A 16,977-nucleotide genomic window follows, 5' to 3' on the forward strand; every position below is an offset into this window, starting at 1 on the left:
CTTCCAAAGAAATCGCCCAGAAATATCCGATATGTATATCTGAAAACCAAATTTTACAAAACTATCTGCATTGCTAAACACCACTGGAGGTGGGTGAGAAAGTGTTCGGCTCAACAGATGAATCTCATATCCCCCACTTGCTGTTGTTATGAATGGTTTAGTTGTTTCTGGGGGGAAAAAAAAGGACAACAGTATTTCTGTTTAAACAACATACTCTGTGAAGAGCCATGTTCTTGTGACATTTACCATTGCCATTAGGATGCACATATAGAAACATGTGAAGGCAGGTTTTTGAGTTTTCCCATTCTGCAGGTATACTGTGACACCAGATCTCTTTCAACTAAGAGTGCCGTTCATGTTCCACATTTGCATCAAAGGAAATTCTTTGGAAAACAGCTGGAATACAGAAATTTTCTCCCTTGTCTCTCATGTGCCACAGAGAGCTTTACCTCACGCACGCACAGGGTTTGGGAGTAAAAGATTATAGTACATGTAACAGGATTACAATAATCCCCAAAATAACCACTAATCTGTTAGTTACTGTGGAACAGTGATCTCTTTGCATATGCTGTCAGAAGCTTGATGTTTGCTTTCTGGATCTATAACATGGCATGAACGGAAGTGAAATGTCAGCTGCACTGCAGTCAACATTAGTTTCACACAGTTTAGAATAATGGGTGTTTTGACTTCTAGATTTGGGTAATAGCACGGATTCTAAAATCTGGAACACTGATTAACTATACAAATTATGTGGATTACTGTACAGATTATAATGTTAAGTAGATAATAATTAATGTGTAAAATATTATGTTATAATCTCCTCAACTCTGCTACTTAGGAATTTTAATTCTGGCCCTAATATAGAAAATCTGTGGTGTCAACTGACCTCTGCTGAATGAATCATCCAAAAGAAGGTGTGCATAGATTCACTATAAATAAAAATGACTCATCCATTCCTATGTCACACTATGAAAGTCTCCCCATGCAACCATACAAACAGGTCTGAGGTCCTGCTGCCCAGGAGAAAGACAGAGAAGTGCAGACAAAGAAAAACACAGACACAAAAAGAACATAGAGGGAGAAGCAGGGGTGAAGAGAGAAATGGAGACAACAGGGAACAACACAGAGAGGAAAAAACAGAGTGCAGAGAGAGACAAAACTTACCTCAAGCTGTCCTTCCTGTGCACCGTCACATACATCTCATACACCCTACCCTGAGGAACAGCACCCGCTGGAACCAACAAGCTCACGCCTGCAGGAGGGAGACCAGGGGAGGCAGGATGGATGGAGGCAGAAATGAGGAGATTCATCGCTGGATTTATTAATTTCACCATGCACAACTGAATTATTGAATGTGCAACCCATTATCAGTTTGTCATTCTGATTAATTATTGAATAATCATTTTTAAAGGCAACCCATGTTAAAAAATTAGCTTAAATATATCATCAAGCGAATTGTGCTGCAATGTTTTATAGCTTCTGAGAGCTGCTTCCTATCAGCAGGCTACATTATTCATTATTTCTGCCTGCCCACTGCTTTTAAATCCTAACACAAGTCTACTGAAAGTTTTTTCTTTTAAAACCAGGCAGCTGGAGACCATCCCAAGGCTATTTTTTGTGGTATTTTGACTGTGCAGCAGTAGCTAGATACACTTACTTTATGTGGTTTTTAATGCAGGGAAAATATTTTACATTGCTCAGATCTATAATACAGTTTAATCAGTGTCAAATCTGACGGCATTCTTACCGTTGATAGCAGTTAAGGTAATGTAATAATGTACTAATTTAAAAAAAAAAGGCAGAAAGCCTCCATTCTGAGCACAGTAAGAAAGCACAGCTTCAATCACAGATTCACGATTAGCTGTTAAGGAGGTGTAAGAAAAATTTACCAGAGTTGGGCACAATGAGGTGTCCCCCCTGGTTGTTGAAGGATCCGTGAGCGGTACAGGAAGGGTCCCGTGTTCGAGCCAAGCTCTGGTTGCGAAAGTTCATAGTGTCGCTGTTATCCAACAGAGACTGAGTTACCTAGGAATCAAAAGGCAAGGGTCAGACTGATAATGACAAGAAATTAAGAATTACAGATGTGCTGTGCCAGCCAGCACAGGGTGTGGAGCTGTTCAGCAGGGACTGGATCAACTGGAACATTCAGATGGATGAATGAGTGCCTGGTTTGGAAAGGCAGTTATCAGTTAGAAATCAGACTTTTACATCACAGCTATCGCTCCTCCATGACATGAGGGATCTGAATGGATGCACAACGCTCATGGCAAAGAATGTGAAAAATCCTTGAGAATATAATAGAAATTTATAGTAACAGTACAATATGGAGGATTTAAAGTTTTCTTTTGAGAGGTAACTGAGAACAAGCCCTGAAGTTTCTGCAGCATTGGTCGCAAAGTGTTTTCACTCTAACGTTATTGTTCTGAGTTACTTTTTCCTGTTAGCCCTGTTGTGTACTGTAACCTTTTGCACAAAAGCGTGCTGCACCCATTCTGAAATGAGTGAATGTATACATATGTGGAAAATCGATGTAGTGTGGTTTGAAGGTCAGTCCTCTTCAAAAAGAGCTGATGTCAAGTACCGTAACAATTTCTTCAAATGAAACCAAACGTTCATGGAGGTCCAGAGAAGTTTCACTGGGCAAGGCCAATCTCTGGTCCTATGGGTCACTGCAGTTTTAGTTTTGACTGATGACTGATTCCCTTTTCCACGAGAACTGCACTCCATCCATCAGGACGGCTTAATTTTTATCCTTATGATTTCATGGTAAGCATTAACTAAAATGCAGGGAAGGTCTATATCTGCCTGGAAGCGCTGCCATAGGGCTGAGCTGGCAGTCTGTGAGAGGAGGGGGGTTTTACAGTAGACCTATGAAACCACCTCAGGGTAAGTAGTAAAATATGACCTGTTTTGCATTTCCTTGTCAAAATGTCCACTGTGAGATGCAAAATAAGGACTTAAGATTCATCAGTTTACCCCTACCATCACACAAAGCTGACAAGAACGAGCTTCAGTGTGTTTATAAAAACAGACACCCGACGAGAAGCACGGACATAAAAGATGCTCAAATTAGCGAGGCGAGGTCAGTCATTAGACATGGCAGAGGTTCCAAAGGCCACCGTTAATAACCACCCATTGTAACAGAAGAAATCATCAAAAGCTGATCTGCAAAGTTCAAAGATAGGAAGTTCAGCTCTCGTACCGCCTCAGGACAGGTGCTGCGATGAAACCGAGTGGTTTCATCTGTTTGTGACAACTGACTCTGGTATGCAAGGCATGTCTTTGACAGAGCAGAGGGAGGAAACTGGGGCACTGAGGCTGCATGTATACTAATGGTGTTTGGTTTTGTATTTATGTGACTGGGAATACAGTAGCTGCCGTGTTTCAGTGCTTCTCGCTGTTTCTGGGGCGTAATCTCACTTCAGGAGGAAATATTGCAAAATCCAACTGTGCTCATACAGAATATTACACAGAACCAGCAAAATCATTATATCACCTTAGGAGACAGTTTGGATGTGAAGTCTCCTCCGAGGTCATCCTGCGGTGTTACCAGACCAGATGAGTTGTAGACTTTGATCTTCAGGTTGGGGAGAGGATCCAGGAGAGGAGAGTTGGTCATTGGGATTTTATCTGAAACATCGTGGAGGGCATACACCGGGCCACGGTACATGGCAGCTGCATTTGTCAAGTCAGGAGGAGCTGTCAGTAGATCAGCTAGAGGGAGGAAGTGTGAGCACGAGAGAGAGAAGGAAAATTAAGGTGAGAAAGTTCAACATGAATAGCTGTAGTCAAGTTTTCAGGACTTTTACTACAGAGGGAGGTCAAAGAAAACTGTGTCTGACACAGAGAGGAAAGATGAAGGGTAAAGCTAAACACCTTGCATCCTCAACAGTACAAACTGCAACACATACGGGCTGTAATATGGGGCAAATGGCGGGAACTTGTAGATCAGTGAGCAGGAATAAGGGGAGTAAGACGAGAGCAGGCAAGGCTGCTGATAAGGTATCAGTGTCTCTGTGATACATTGCAGTGCACAGGGGCATGACCTGGATCAAGGACTAGTCATGACTGCTGCACCCACAGACAGCATGTGTGAGTGAGTGTGTGTGTGTGTGTGTGCGTGTGTGTGTGTGTGTGTGAGAGAGAGGGAGAGAGAGAGAGAAACTCAGTGATTGCCAAGTTGACCTCACTTTATGCTGTATAATAACAGAACAGCAGAGCGCCATGCCATCCTTTAAGCTCTTCAAAACGTTGTCAGCGACTCTGGCTTCACCCACACAATCAAAGAGGCTGTCACACTTAAATCACATCACTGTCTATTTTTAAAATGCTCACTATGTCCCGCTTCAAATCTGACTGACAAAACCTGCTGCGTACATTTACCACTAAATATAATGATGTTAATTGACATTGACAATTGTTAAGACTGATCTTTTGGGGCTTAGTTACTTGGAACTCATCCTGTTATATTGTATTCACTGTGTCCTAAAATGCACAGAAATATAGTAGTTTATTTAGAATAGAACAAGCTAGATAATATGCAATGTGTAATATTGAAGCAAACCTTAAAGTCAGTAGGCAACCCAATGTCAACCTTGTCAATCTACATTTTTGACTGTCTTATTAAAATCTTTAAGCAAGACCATGTAACTGTTGCTGAACAGCGGCCACTGTGGCCACAAGTTGCAATTACATGACAAAGACTGATACTCTCTTGAGTCTCTGACTTGCTTTAAACAAAACCAAGTTATCTAATAAATAATTTGAAGCTCTGAATGGGATCACTAACGGAAAGAAAACAAAACTCTCCCCAGCGAGGCCTGGATGCAATTTGACTGATTCTACCAGTTACTGTGAGTGTGCAGCGGATGTTTTACGCTGCTCTTTCTCCACTTGTCACAGCTGATGCTAATGCTGGAATGCTGACACCTTTCATGTATGCAAGTGCCCCACTTAAACACAGACACAGACACAGACACACACACACACACACACACACACACACACACACACACACACACACAGCAGCGCCGACATAAACAAAAACACATCTGCAACACAAAACACGGGCATCACAAAAGCACCCACACATGGCTCTTGCATACCAATAACACGTGCACTACTGGCTCTCTCACACACACACACACACACACACACACACACACACACACACACACACACACACACACACAGAGTTATGGGGATTACATGATGTCAGTGGGGCTGGATAGGTAAATCTCTCTGAGATTACCGTCTGTGCTCTTCATGGAGGGTTAGTGCAAACCAGGGGCAACTGCAGGAACATGATGATTGCTAATAAGTACAGTATGCTAATCCTGTGCATTTAATATTCAAGCACTGTTCACTTATGTTGATTTTCATTATAAAATTCAACTACATCCTTCCACCTCCATTTTTTGACACACAAACAACTTTGCTGGAGTAAATACCGCCGTGGATTTAATGAGAAAATTCTTACACACGTTGTAGCTGCTAAAAACCTTTTGCAGTGAAATTACTAGCAATGTTTTAAACAACAATGAATTGACTTCGGTTTATTCTATCAGCCAGAATGTTAGCCTCCCTTCCTTCTCATCTTGGAAAGATGCTGCAGCCAAGTGCTACTGACTGCAATAATAATAATAATAATAATGCATTTGCAATATCAACAAACGTTAACTCCCACGTAAGGATTTACTTTACTGAAGTGAATCAAGTGAATGTGCTCCAAGCGACCCCAGTAAGACAACAAGCTCAGTCACCCAAGTAGCTGGTTTTAGAGCTTTAAAGTTTTATACAAGGTACTCAAAGGGCAGAAAAACACCAAAGTGTACTGTACCTCTACATAAACAACCCCCTTGCATCAGAAAATCCAACATATCCAAGATTTTTAATTGGGATTGGGATCACAGGAAGGTCAGTTACCAGTTTTTTGTGGGGTTGAGCCTGAAATCCTGTCATTCCCTTCACAAGCCCATCCATTTTAATTTTAAAATCCCTCATTATCACCCCTCGACCAACAACCACGCACACACACACGCACACACATCTGTCACCTATCACTCTCTTCCCCTCTCTATCACCAGGCTGTTTACCCTTAAAGCCAGCGGGTATTCCTGCCAAATCATCCCTGCTGAAATTTAATTAACAACGAGCGGAAAGCCACAGAGCGACAAAGAGAGAGCAAGCCAGAGAGGGAGGGAGAGAGAGAGAGAGCGAGAGAGAGAGAGAGAGAGAGAGGGAGGGCAGGGGGTATAGCGGAGAGAGAAAGTCAGAGAGAGGGACATAATTCTTCATTAATAGTAATCGGAGATGGTCCCTCAGCGCAGAGTGACAAGCATCCTAATGCTTTACTGATAAAATGTCACCCAATCCACACTCATGCACAGGCATTCACCCTTGTGCACATACAGACATGCACACACATGCGCACACACAATTATTTTAGCCCACTGCTTATCCATTTGCATCCTTTCTGACCTTACTTTTCTGTTTCTACTGTAAACCATGACGTGAATGTTAATCGTCCACCCGCTACTGACCACCGATCACACATCACAACTAGCATCCTGCTTAAGGAGTTTCAAGGTGTTACAGAATTGTAGATTTCACTCAGTCTGCTGTAGATATAGTCCTCCATGTTGACCAAATGGAGACAATCTGGTGCTATTCATCAATTATGATGAGCTACCTGACAAATAAAGATTTTTACAGGAAAAGTCCTGAGATCATGGTGTCGATGGACTGATACCTGATTCATCCACATTCTCTGTCCAATCCCGACATTTCCAGCAAACTATCAATTGCACGCGGGTGCAGAAGTGTGTGGTTGTTTCCCGAAGACAGAGAGGAAGAAATGACAGTACAGACAGAAGAGAGTTAAAGATGGCTCCACTTTAAGAGGAAGACAAACAGGGAGGGAGCTTCCGTTGTGGAAGGAGTCACCGTGACGGGACAGACAGAGACACGGAGACGGAGACGAAGAGGATGCTGATAAACAGGGATGTGATTGACCTGAATGTGCTGATGGGGAAGGGAGAGAAAGAAAGAGTGAGACAGAGACGGAGAATGACAGAGAGAGACTCCTTGATGGAGCAGAGTGGTCTCTGGTGGAGACAGAGATGAATCCGGACCAGCAAAGGTTTACAGGCTGCGGAAAGGAACTAAATGGTAGCATCAAAGCCGCAGAGCAGACAGCAGGTACTGTTGTTTCCTCAGAGGCGTGGCCACATTTGTTGGCTGCATTTCTTTTAAAATGTTGGATACTTTACTTGATTTTATGCTTTGGTCTGTTTTCAACCTAAGTTTATTACTGTTATTCAGTGGTTTTATTTTCCATTTCATGTCATGCATTCTCTTTAGTTTCATCCTTATTCTATCTTACTTTTACTTTTACTATCAAGTGGGTTTTATTCTCCATCTTGTCTTTCACATTAACTTTCTATCCCTGTCTTTATGTTCATTCTATGCCTTTTTCATATGAAGCACTTGGTGCATGTGATTTCTTTGTTGTAAAGCACTTTCAGCTGCATTTCTTGTACGACAGGTGTTATAGAAATAAAGTTTATTACCTTGGAAACAAACAAAAATAGCATATTTTGCTCGTTTCATTAAGCTCTGAGTTTGTTCACCACTTTGCTAGAACCTGTTTACAACACAAGTAATCTTACTTTTATTCTATAAAAAGTAACAACACCCCCTGAAATGTCTCACCTTGCTGCAGTGATGTACATGTGTGTACTGTGGCAGCACTGCTGGCTGTGCTTAGAGCTGCGACAGGCTTCAAACTTTCAACCACACAGAGCAGTGAAACATCAGCCTGATGTGAAGTTCGTCTTTAAATCAAGCATCGGTGCTTCTCCTTGAACAGGATATTCCTGTTTTCTTTCCACCCTGGATCAAATGTCATTTCCTGTAGCATTCCTTACCTGATCTAGCTGTTTTGATATTAACAGACTGGAAGCCCCCGTTCAGCGCCGAGGTGTCGATGATGTCCGAGTCAAAGTCCCGGTGTGTCTTGCGGTACACAAAGAGCGCCACGATGACAGAGATGACCAGGCACATAATGACTGCGATGACGATGCCCACGTACAGCGCCACGTCGTCTGTGCTTGGAGCAGCTGGAGGGGACACAAAGAGACACAATTATAGATATTATTGAGCATGAAGCAAGCCCGCCCAAAAGATATGCTTAAGAGGAAATGTATATCAGAGAGAAAGAGTGTCAACAAACAGCTACAACAGTGATAATTCTCATGAAACATCAGGGCAGGGGCAGATAAGAAAGCAGTTTTTTATGTAAGAGAAGAAATGTGTAGCAGGCCTCAAATGAAATTAATATGGCTGTCTGTCATTCTTAATTTGTGTTGGACAATTTCCCTTTTACCTCAGAGCACCTATCAGACTCAAAGGACAATCTCTATAGGATCCATTTCAAATGAAACTTTCAAATAGCCCTCCAGCTTGTGTAATATGATAATTTGTCTAGACAGGTTGAGAGAGACACCTTTCATGAAAAAAATAAAGGAACGGCACCAACTCTTAAAACTTAATAAGGCTGTTAATTATTTTACAAGGGTCCTAACATCCTTTTTCAATCTGGCTGAGGCTTTAATGGTGCTTCAGTGGGAATAACGGTGGATCTGTCATTCACGGTCCATGTTTTAAAGCAGAGGAAGGGACTAAGAACATTTTAACCGATGGGGGACGGGGATGGTTCAAGGCATGAGACACGCTGAAGAAGTGAGGAAAGCAAGAGAGGAGACAAGTTAAGAGCGCAGGGGAGGGATGATGAGGAAGTGATGGAAGGGAAAGCCAATCAGCGGAGAGAGGATAGAGAAGAAAAGAGGAGACAGAAGAGGAGATAGATCGGTGGATAAGGTGAGAGGAGGGTGAAATGAAGAGGATGGAAGAAACACGTAAAAAAAGAGAGAATTAGGAAGCAGGGAAGATGAGAGGAAGGGCACAATAAACCAGGAGAGGAGAGGAGAAGGAGGAAAGAGGTGATAACAGCAAAGAGGAGGAAAACAGGGCAAACGAGAACGGAAACGCACTTGAACTTCAAAGCAGCAAAACAAACAACTCCACGTATTTAACATGAAAGTAACTGCGGAAGTTTTTGGAGCAGTCTCACACTTAAAGCACTCCTTGTATAATCATGTCCTCTGTAGTTAGTAGGAGGGGATTTGTCTGCAGCTATTAAGAAGAAGACAGAAAAGTATAGGAATGCTCCTTTTAATCCGCCCTTAAAGTTGAGAGGCAGATAACAGGCTTTTAGCTACAAACAGCCTGAGTCATTTGCTAAAGGATTTGCTGTTGTCGCAAACAGAACAAGTTCAGAAAGCATGAACTCGATTATGCATGAAAGAATCCTTTGATGAGGCGCGCAAACATTCACGCTCACATATGCCCAAGCATGATTCACGCACACAGTGCTCACAATCACAGAGGAGAGGTCACTCACTCCTGATGGTGTTAGTTACCCATTTGCCACTTGAGGGAGCCATGAGCCACTTTCTATGGTCTCCGGGGAGCTGAGCACATGAGGGCAAATCATGTCCCTGATAATTAAGCCTCAGATGGCAACAGACCAAATGTCTGTGGACACCTTGTCCAAGAAGCAGAAAAACTATAGTGATTGTCAAGTCATGGTGACACAGAATTTTGTCAAATAATAATATATATATTTTTTTAACCAAAGTCCAAAAATGCAAATATTTGCACAATAAACACAAAGATGTTTATTCATCATAAGCGAACGACACAACATGATTTTTCCTTTCTTTCAAACAACTTTTTGTTGTTTTCCTAACATCTAATAGATAAACAGAAAGTATATCTGGCAGATAAATCAATAATAATAATAATAATAATGATTAGTCCTAACTCCTAAACTAAACTGCTGTACTGTCCTAACCTTCACCTCAGCTGTCTCGCCTGCCTTACACTGATCTCACGTTCAACTTCAAGCGTATGACAGCGCCCACTGTGTCACATAAAGCAGGGGAAATGAAACATACATATCATTCATTTTTACAAACCCTGATCCGTGTTTAAGAGTTTGCACTCTTTCCACAGAACTTGAAGACACTATGGGGGCTTGTCAAAGCAGCTCAAATCGCTGCCAAATATCTGTTCATCACATTTAACTCAAACTTAGCCTTTAAATCTCCAATCTTTAACCCCTACGGGGTCTGTCAAACGCAGTTACCAATTTCCTTTTGATAATGTTAAAAAGATTGCCGTAAAATCCCTAATGCCCAACTACACTGCTGCACAAAGTTGCCCTGTTATCAAGGTCCTTGCCAAGGGGGAATAGAATTGGATAATCCTCTTAAGTACCAACTCCCTGATCTTAATTATGATCATCATCATCCTCATCTATTTAGGGAATCTTTATCTTGTTTCTACTTTAACTTGAAGGTCTGTAACTTCAGAAAAGTGGGATGCCAGGAAGCCATAAAAAATATGACTTCTAAACTTGCTTTTTCCAATCCAGTTTTCCTATAAAGTGTTCAGGGACACGTTGGGATAAGCTAACTAGGCTATGGCTCGCTGTGTTCTCCGTGTGTGTGTGTATGGAGTGTAAGGTGTCTTATACCAGTGGGCTTAAACATCCTTTCTTGACTGTCTATCAGTTTATATTCCATCTCTCTCAGATCTTTCTCTCCCTCAATAACTCTCACCTCTCTCTCCGACTCCCGCTGTCTCTCTGCCTCCATGTGTTTGATTTGTAGATGAATGAAACGTGTCCCATCAGAGCTTCTACCTGTCTGACTAACCTACATATAAACTGCAGGATACCAAATATTTCCTTTTTCTCTTTAAATTTTCACCATTTCCCCCATTATCTTATTCTTTTTCTACCCTAAATCCCCATTGTTGCTTTCAGCTTACGAGTAAGTATCACAATCTAGATCATGGCAAACTGAGCAAATTCATTTAGAAATGGTTTGCAAATCAGTGGTTATGCTTCTGTGAATCATTCTAAAATTACTGGTTTGAAGGAAATGATTGAATTCATAATTAGAAAACAAAAACAATATTTGTAAAAGAGATTTGAGGGATGTTCTGGGTCACTGGATCCTCAGAATCCACAATAAACCATGCAAAATTCAGCTCACGCATTATTATTCTTAAAATCGATCGTTCGTCTAAACAGACGGTAACATTTCCGTGATGGATTGACCTCTCATTTGAGCTTCATCTTAAAAATGCCTTCATCCTTTTTCTTACCTCTCAATGAAGTTTTTTGAATTGAAAAAAGAAAGAAAATGGCACCAATTCACACTCAGGCCCTCTCTGTGCACGCCTCTACTTCTCTGCTCTTTCATTTCATTCAGCTTCTGCATAACTGCTGCTTTGAAAACTGCCTATTCCTGAAATCTGATGTTCTTTTGTTGTCGGACAGCCTCACATGAAAGGCTGCCTCCTTCTGACAAGATGTGGGCTGAGAAAGGGACTGAATATGGGTGTGCACTTTTGACCAAACCCAGATGAATGAATAATGTGTTTGGACCTCTGTGCGTACGTAAGCGAGGCCCGAGGCTGTGCTCTGTGAAGCCAGGATGACAAAATCGGCAGTGATAGAATGAGGAAGGAGCACAGTCTGACTAAGTACTGATAGGTACACACACCTATGCTCATTTTTATGAGCAGTCAAGCGAGTGCTGACGCTCACAATGAACGCATGGGCAGACATGTGTGCACACACACGCCCACGTTAACTTTTATCCACAAGTCAACTATCTCTTGTGCTTTTCCCCCTTTGTGCCTGACAACACGCAGCTTCATGTTTAAAGCGCTCACCCGCAAGCCGGCCCAAATTGGATTTAGATTAAAAATATGCGCTTTTCAGTGGACACACCGGAATTGAATAAACGATCTATCTGACAGCTCTCTAAAGGAGAATGTTCTGCTGGAAAGGTCAGAACGAACACACACACACACACACACACGCACACACACACACACACCCCTGAAAAAATGCAGGAAAGACAAACACACATGCATCATGAAAGAACTTGAGAATGATCGTATTGATCTATCAGAGTTCAATTTAGACAATTTGCAGACAGCTGACAAGAAGACAGTGGTGTGTGTGTGCGTGTGTGTGTGTGTGTGTGTGTATATGAGAGACTGCCCTTTGAAGAACATCTTCACTCCCATAGGCAACTGTCTATCATAGTTTCTACCACAGCTCAGGTGCGATTCAGTGCTGACAGTCTCCCTTTTTCACTTGTTATCTGCATGCCAGCATCTTTTGTCTTACTTTTTTGTGTGCTTCCAATCACATACATGTGTGTGAATTTGACTGCTTATGTGTGCCACTGGCCAAGACACTCTTTAGTATTTACATCAGTCTCTGACAGACTGAAATTAAAATCAAAAAATGTCAAATTAAAATGGAAATAGATTTCTGGCCCGTGAAGTAGTCTTGGTGTTGGGGAATGTGATGGTCAAGTGCGCTCAGGGGGGAGCAGAAAATGTACTTTACTTTTGACAACGTACCATCTTTCCGTCTTCTCGTGGCAAGAATTCATTGCAATTTGTCACAGTTTTGCACAACAGTGCTACCTCACTAGAGCAAGATGGAATAGTGTGTTTGTGTTACTTCTGTGTGTGTGATCAAAGCCAAATGGTTCTTGGTGGTAAAACTGCCATTATTTTGCCAGTGTTTATCATGCACTCGCCAAATTCTGTTTGTTTTAGAGTGTACAGTCTGAGCTTTGTGTGTGTGTGTGTGTGTGTGTGTGGACTGACTGATGCTGTGCCTCACTGTGTTAAAAATAGTGGGCATTGTAATTGGCCAAACTTTATCGTAAAAAAAATAAATAAATAAAATGGGGATTTGGTCACATACAGTTGGAAACCATATGTGTGTGCCATGTGTGTACGACTAATAAACATTTGTGGGCTCAGGAAATTTCAGACACACACACACACAGGCTAGCAGAACAGAAGGCCCGGCTCACCCTCAGTCAGCATGGATCGCTGTCTATTGATTGGCTGAGCTTTTTGTCATTCTCGAAGTCTGTCCAATCTGCCGCGGAGAGGATTTAAAGAAGGGAGAAACAAGGATAACTCAGCTTAGCTCGTCTCTATCTTCCCTGTGATCTGCATCCAAAGCGGAGCTGTGGACAATCACTACTTGAAACTCATTCAACAGCCTTTTTGATCTCGCTTGGCACAAACATGCAAACAGCACCCATACTGCACTCCTGGCAGGCACATCCGCTCTAAGTAACTGGCAGGGATGAGCGGAAGAGAGACAGCCGGAGAGAGAGAAAGCGAGCAGTCATTTGCAAATGTGCCTTATCTTCTATAGTAGGGATGGCAAAAAAAAAACTTGATGGTTGTTGGTGCCAGGGAATAAACTATGGAACCATTTTGGAGCCACTGAAGCCAGAAGGTGTATTTCCATGACTACAAACAGCTCTGTAAATAAAGTCATTAGATCTCATGTATTCTGTAGCAACCCTGTAATACAGTGCAATTGCAGCTATCTAATGAATGGACCCAACACAAGCCTGTCAATACAGCTTGTTTTATCCAACTGAAAGGAATGTTACGACCTCTTTCGGCGTCTGCGGGCCACAAATATGAATCACAGAATACTGCCAGAAGCTGTCTCCCTCCACACAAATCCACAGCTCAGCCACCTCCCACCCTTCTCATCGCCTCGAGCTAAGCTGGTGTGTAAGTGACACAAACAGCTGTGTCACATTCTCAAAAAAGAGACACGTCAACAAATTAGGGTACAAATGCAAATGACAAAATGCGGTTTTGTCATTTGCTGTTTCTGGTTGCAGGGTAAAACTTTTCAGCCTTCACACAGGGTACGAACCACAGCACCGTCGTGACTTAGGAAGCAGTCCGCTGTGACCGCAATGCGACCATGATGGCTGACACTAATGTGACATCAACTTTAGGTGTGCATGAGCCACAGACCTTGTTGTGGTCAAGGTGTGTTTAAGACCACGATCAGGTCTCGCTCGTCTCGAAGTTGAGATCCAACTCTCAGGAGGAGGACTGTCTTTACAGTCAATGTTGGTATGCAGGGTGTATTCCCAAACAGAGACTACGGGAATGATGCTCTAGAAAAAAAAAGCACCAGCATCGATCATTATTAAGTCACCAGTATTGACCATATGACACCACCTCCCTGCAGACATGCCACAGTCATGGTTCTGCAGTAGAGCAGTAGATATTGTCCATATTGCTGCTTTAACTGACAGCTGTGGGTGCAGAATCTGATTTTGCTAACACAGCTAATGGATGTCCAACCAGACATGGAGGCGGTCAATATCGCATACATAATCTGGCTTGAGGCCCTGGTACACTCCATTGGGCTGTATGTTGATGGTTCATGATGATGCAATTTATGTCATATCTAATTCAGCCACAAGCACACAGCCAATGTAGAAATAAACATGAAGAATCAGGAAAAGTGTCAGCATACATATAAATATGACACAGCATACCCTTCCTGTATATGTAGTCATACTCTGTGAAAACAGGACCAGCTTGGCAATTAGTGGGCCTCAAAGTCACTCGTGCACCCTCCCAGTTCTCATGTGCTGACTATATTTTTGAATATTAAAACAGGAGTGACAATCTGTTAAATGAGCAATGCCTCCGCTATCTCATCCCCAGTTCTCTCTGTATCTGTGTCTATCTGGGAGTAGCCAACTCACAAAACACACCGGGATGATGTAGCTGCTTCAGCAGCCCCTAAACGAGAGTCATTAGAACAAATCACAGACGCTTCATAGATTGCTTTGAAGATAAAACGAGAGCTCCTGCGATGAAAAGTAAAAGGCACGGTAACAATAAATGGCAGAGGTCCTTCCCCTCTTGCACCTCTCAATTTCTGTATCTCTAACAGTCTGTGCTAAATCTCTCATTATGTCACTTGGAGGAACCAACAGTAGTAGTGAAAGAGAGGTGGGGGATGATGGCAGGAGAGCAGGTACAGCTGAATATGTTTTTTCTCTCACCCTTTTATTACTCATTAAGTCGCATTCATTCCTCTCAGAAAGTGCTGCCCTTGCCAGGTGGTCTTGTGTGGTTTTGTTAAGAATTTTTCTCTCCTACAAATGGTGCATTAGCAGTGGGCTCGTTTGAAGCATCAGCCACTCACTTGAAAAGGGAATGGGTTCAAGTCAGTAGAACTGAAATTTCCACCCAGTTCAGTTTCCACAGTTGGACTGGGCCCCACTGAGTTCTAAGTGAGCCAATATGCTTGTAAACACAAAGCAAGTGTTCAGAACTAAGGCAAATTGCCTACTTTGGCAATGATCCAAGGCCGGCTGGCTACTCTCCAAAATGACCACAGCTGCAACGAACTCACAAATTGTGAATCCATTGAACTGGTGCTGAATCGATTCACTGCTATCAGACAGGAAGAAAGAGGGAATCAAGTTAATTAAAGGAATCTGTCACCACTATGGTGCATTCAAGACACCAAGGCTGGGATCCTGCACTACACTGTAAATGATGACCTCGTATGCAAGACAAGTAAGATGTACAGATAGATGAAAAAGAATATTAAACCAGGACCTAACGTATAACAGGTGGTTCATTACGCTCGCAGGCATACAGTTAAGATTATGACATTTGTGTTCTTTGTGTGTTCTTTGTGTTCTCTGTGTGACCTGATGTCTTACGTATTGTAACTGGCATTCGTTTGTTTTGTTGTGCGGCGTTCACTTGCAATTTGAAAGAGGAAAACCCAAAATGATGATTTCTACTGTTACTGTTTCATAGCAAGAGGATGGTGAAGGAAGAAAAGTGCAGTTACATATATATCTAGATTTATAAAAACATTCACCTTAAACGATTTAGTAAGAGTATTACCGTTGGCCGTGCAAACTCTTATTTCCATCATACAAGCAAAGGTGTAAATGATTAATCTACCATGACTTCCTTTGTGTGCGAGCAGAATTAAGCTTTAGAACAAGTGAAGCAACTGTTTGAAGACTTGTGTTTGATCAGCACAGCAAAAAGATTGCACCATCAAGGGAGCAGATCATAAGACGAGAGCAAAACTCTCATCGAGCAACTCAAAATGACATGTAACAATAAAACATGAAGTGCGAGCCAAATGTCAACGCTCAGTCAAAGAGAGAAACGCTACGATGAGTAAGACAAAAGGAAAATGGATGATGATAAAACATAAAACATCAACTTACATGGGATTCCCAAATCACTCTTTTCTTTGGGCTCAGTGGACTTCTGAAAAAATGAACCTTGGGACAGGAAAAGAAGGGGGGTGGTGGAATGGATGGAGGAAGGGAGAGGAACACAACAATCAAAATCAAACAAACAAGTCAAATAAAATGGAACAAACATGACAGGACACCGACAGAAGAGGCCAAAGTTTGGTTCTTTCCTCGCATCTTTCTGGCTTTCCTGCAATCCTACATCAAGTTTAGTTGTCTTGGTCCATAAATCAATATCAGATGGTCTGATGGAAAACAAAAAAAATATATATCTTTTTTGTAACAAAAATAAGGAAAAGGATGATAATTTGAGCTGTAAGGCAGTTACTGCTGTGTCATGCTGAGTGGTCCACTTAGTCGTGGCAGACAGAAGGTCCGTGACATAGATGAACTGCTGATGTACTGATGTATAATTGAAGTGCTGGTGTATAATTGATAAAGGCAACAGAGCAACATGGTGCGCTTAAAAGCTTCTTGCCAGACCATCTGGATGTACAAGACACACTGATTCCGCACCAAAGGGCAAGTAAAACTGACAAGGTTAAATGGGGTGATGTGCAAATATAAACATATAGTAGCACTTGTGCACAAGCATGACGTGGTGTTTCTTTTGAATAATGCAAGTGAGCTGGGCTACACTGCGAAGGAATGTTAGGTTTAGTGTAATTTAACCATGATTTAAGGTGGTTATTGGCATTAATTAGCATGTTTCAGCAGCATTTTATCAAATTTCTTATTCTTGCATCGAATGACT

At 42.0% G+C, this 16,977-nt stretch overlaps 1 protein-coding gene across 2 annotated transcripts in view; it reads right to left on the bottom strand.

The window, feature by feature from the left end:
- LOC143321150 (netrin receptor UNC5C-like) overlaps positions 1–16,977 on the bottom strand; it is a 184,182-nt gene that overhangs the window by 13,673 nt on the left and 153,532 nt on the right. Inside the window, exons 8-12 of one of the 2 annotated variants that reach the window (XM_076731309.1) lie at positions 16,194–16,250; positions 7,929–8,120; positions 3,497–3,714; positions 1,890–2,025; positions 1,165–1,252 (exon numbers count right to left, since the gene is read on the bottom strand). In XM_076731309.1, coding sequence (XP_076587424.1) covers positions 1,165–1,252; positions 1,890–2,025; positions 3,497–3,714; positions 7,929–8,120; positions 16,194–16,250 — 691 coding nt within the window. The remainder of the gene's footprint in view (positions 1–1,164; positions 1,253–1,889; positions 2,026–3,496; positions 3,715–7,928; positions 8,121–16,193; positions 16,251–16,977) is intronic. The other variant, XM_076731310.1, reaches the window with a different exon arrangement.

The sequence above is a fragment of the Chaetodon auriga genome, chromosome 5 (genome assembly GCF_051107435.1).
Source record: "Chaetodon auriga isolate fChaAug3 chromosome 5, fChaAug3.hap1, whole genome shotgun sequence".
In the NCBI taxonomy this organism is placed as follows: Eukaryota; Metazoa; Chordata; class Actinopteri; order Chaetodontiformes; family Chaetodontidae; genus Chaetodon; species Chaetodon auriga.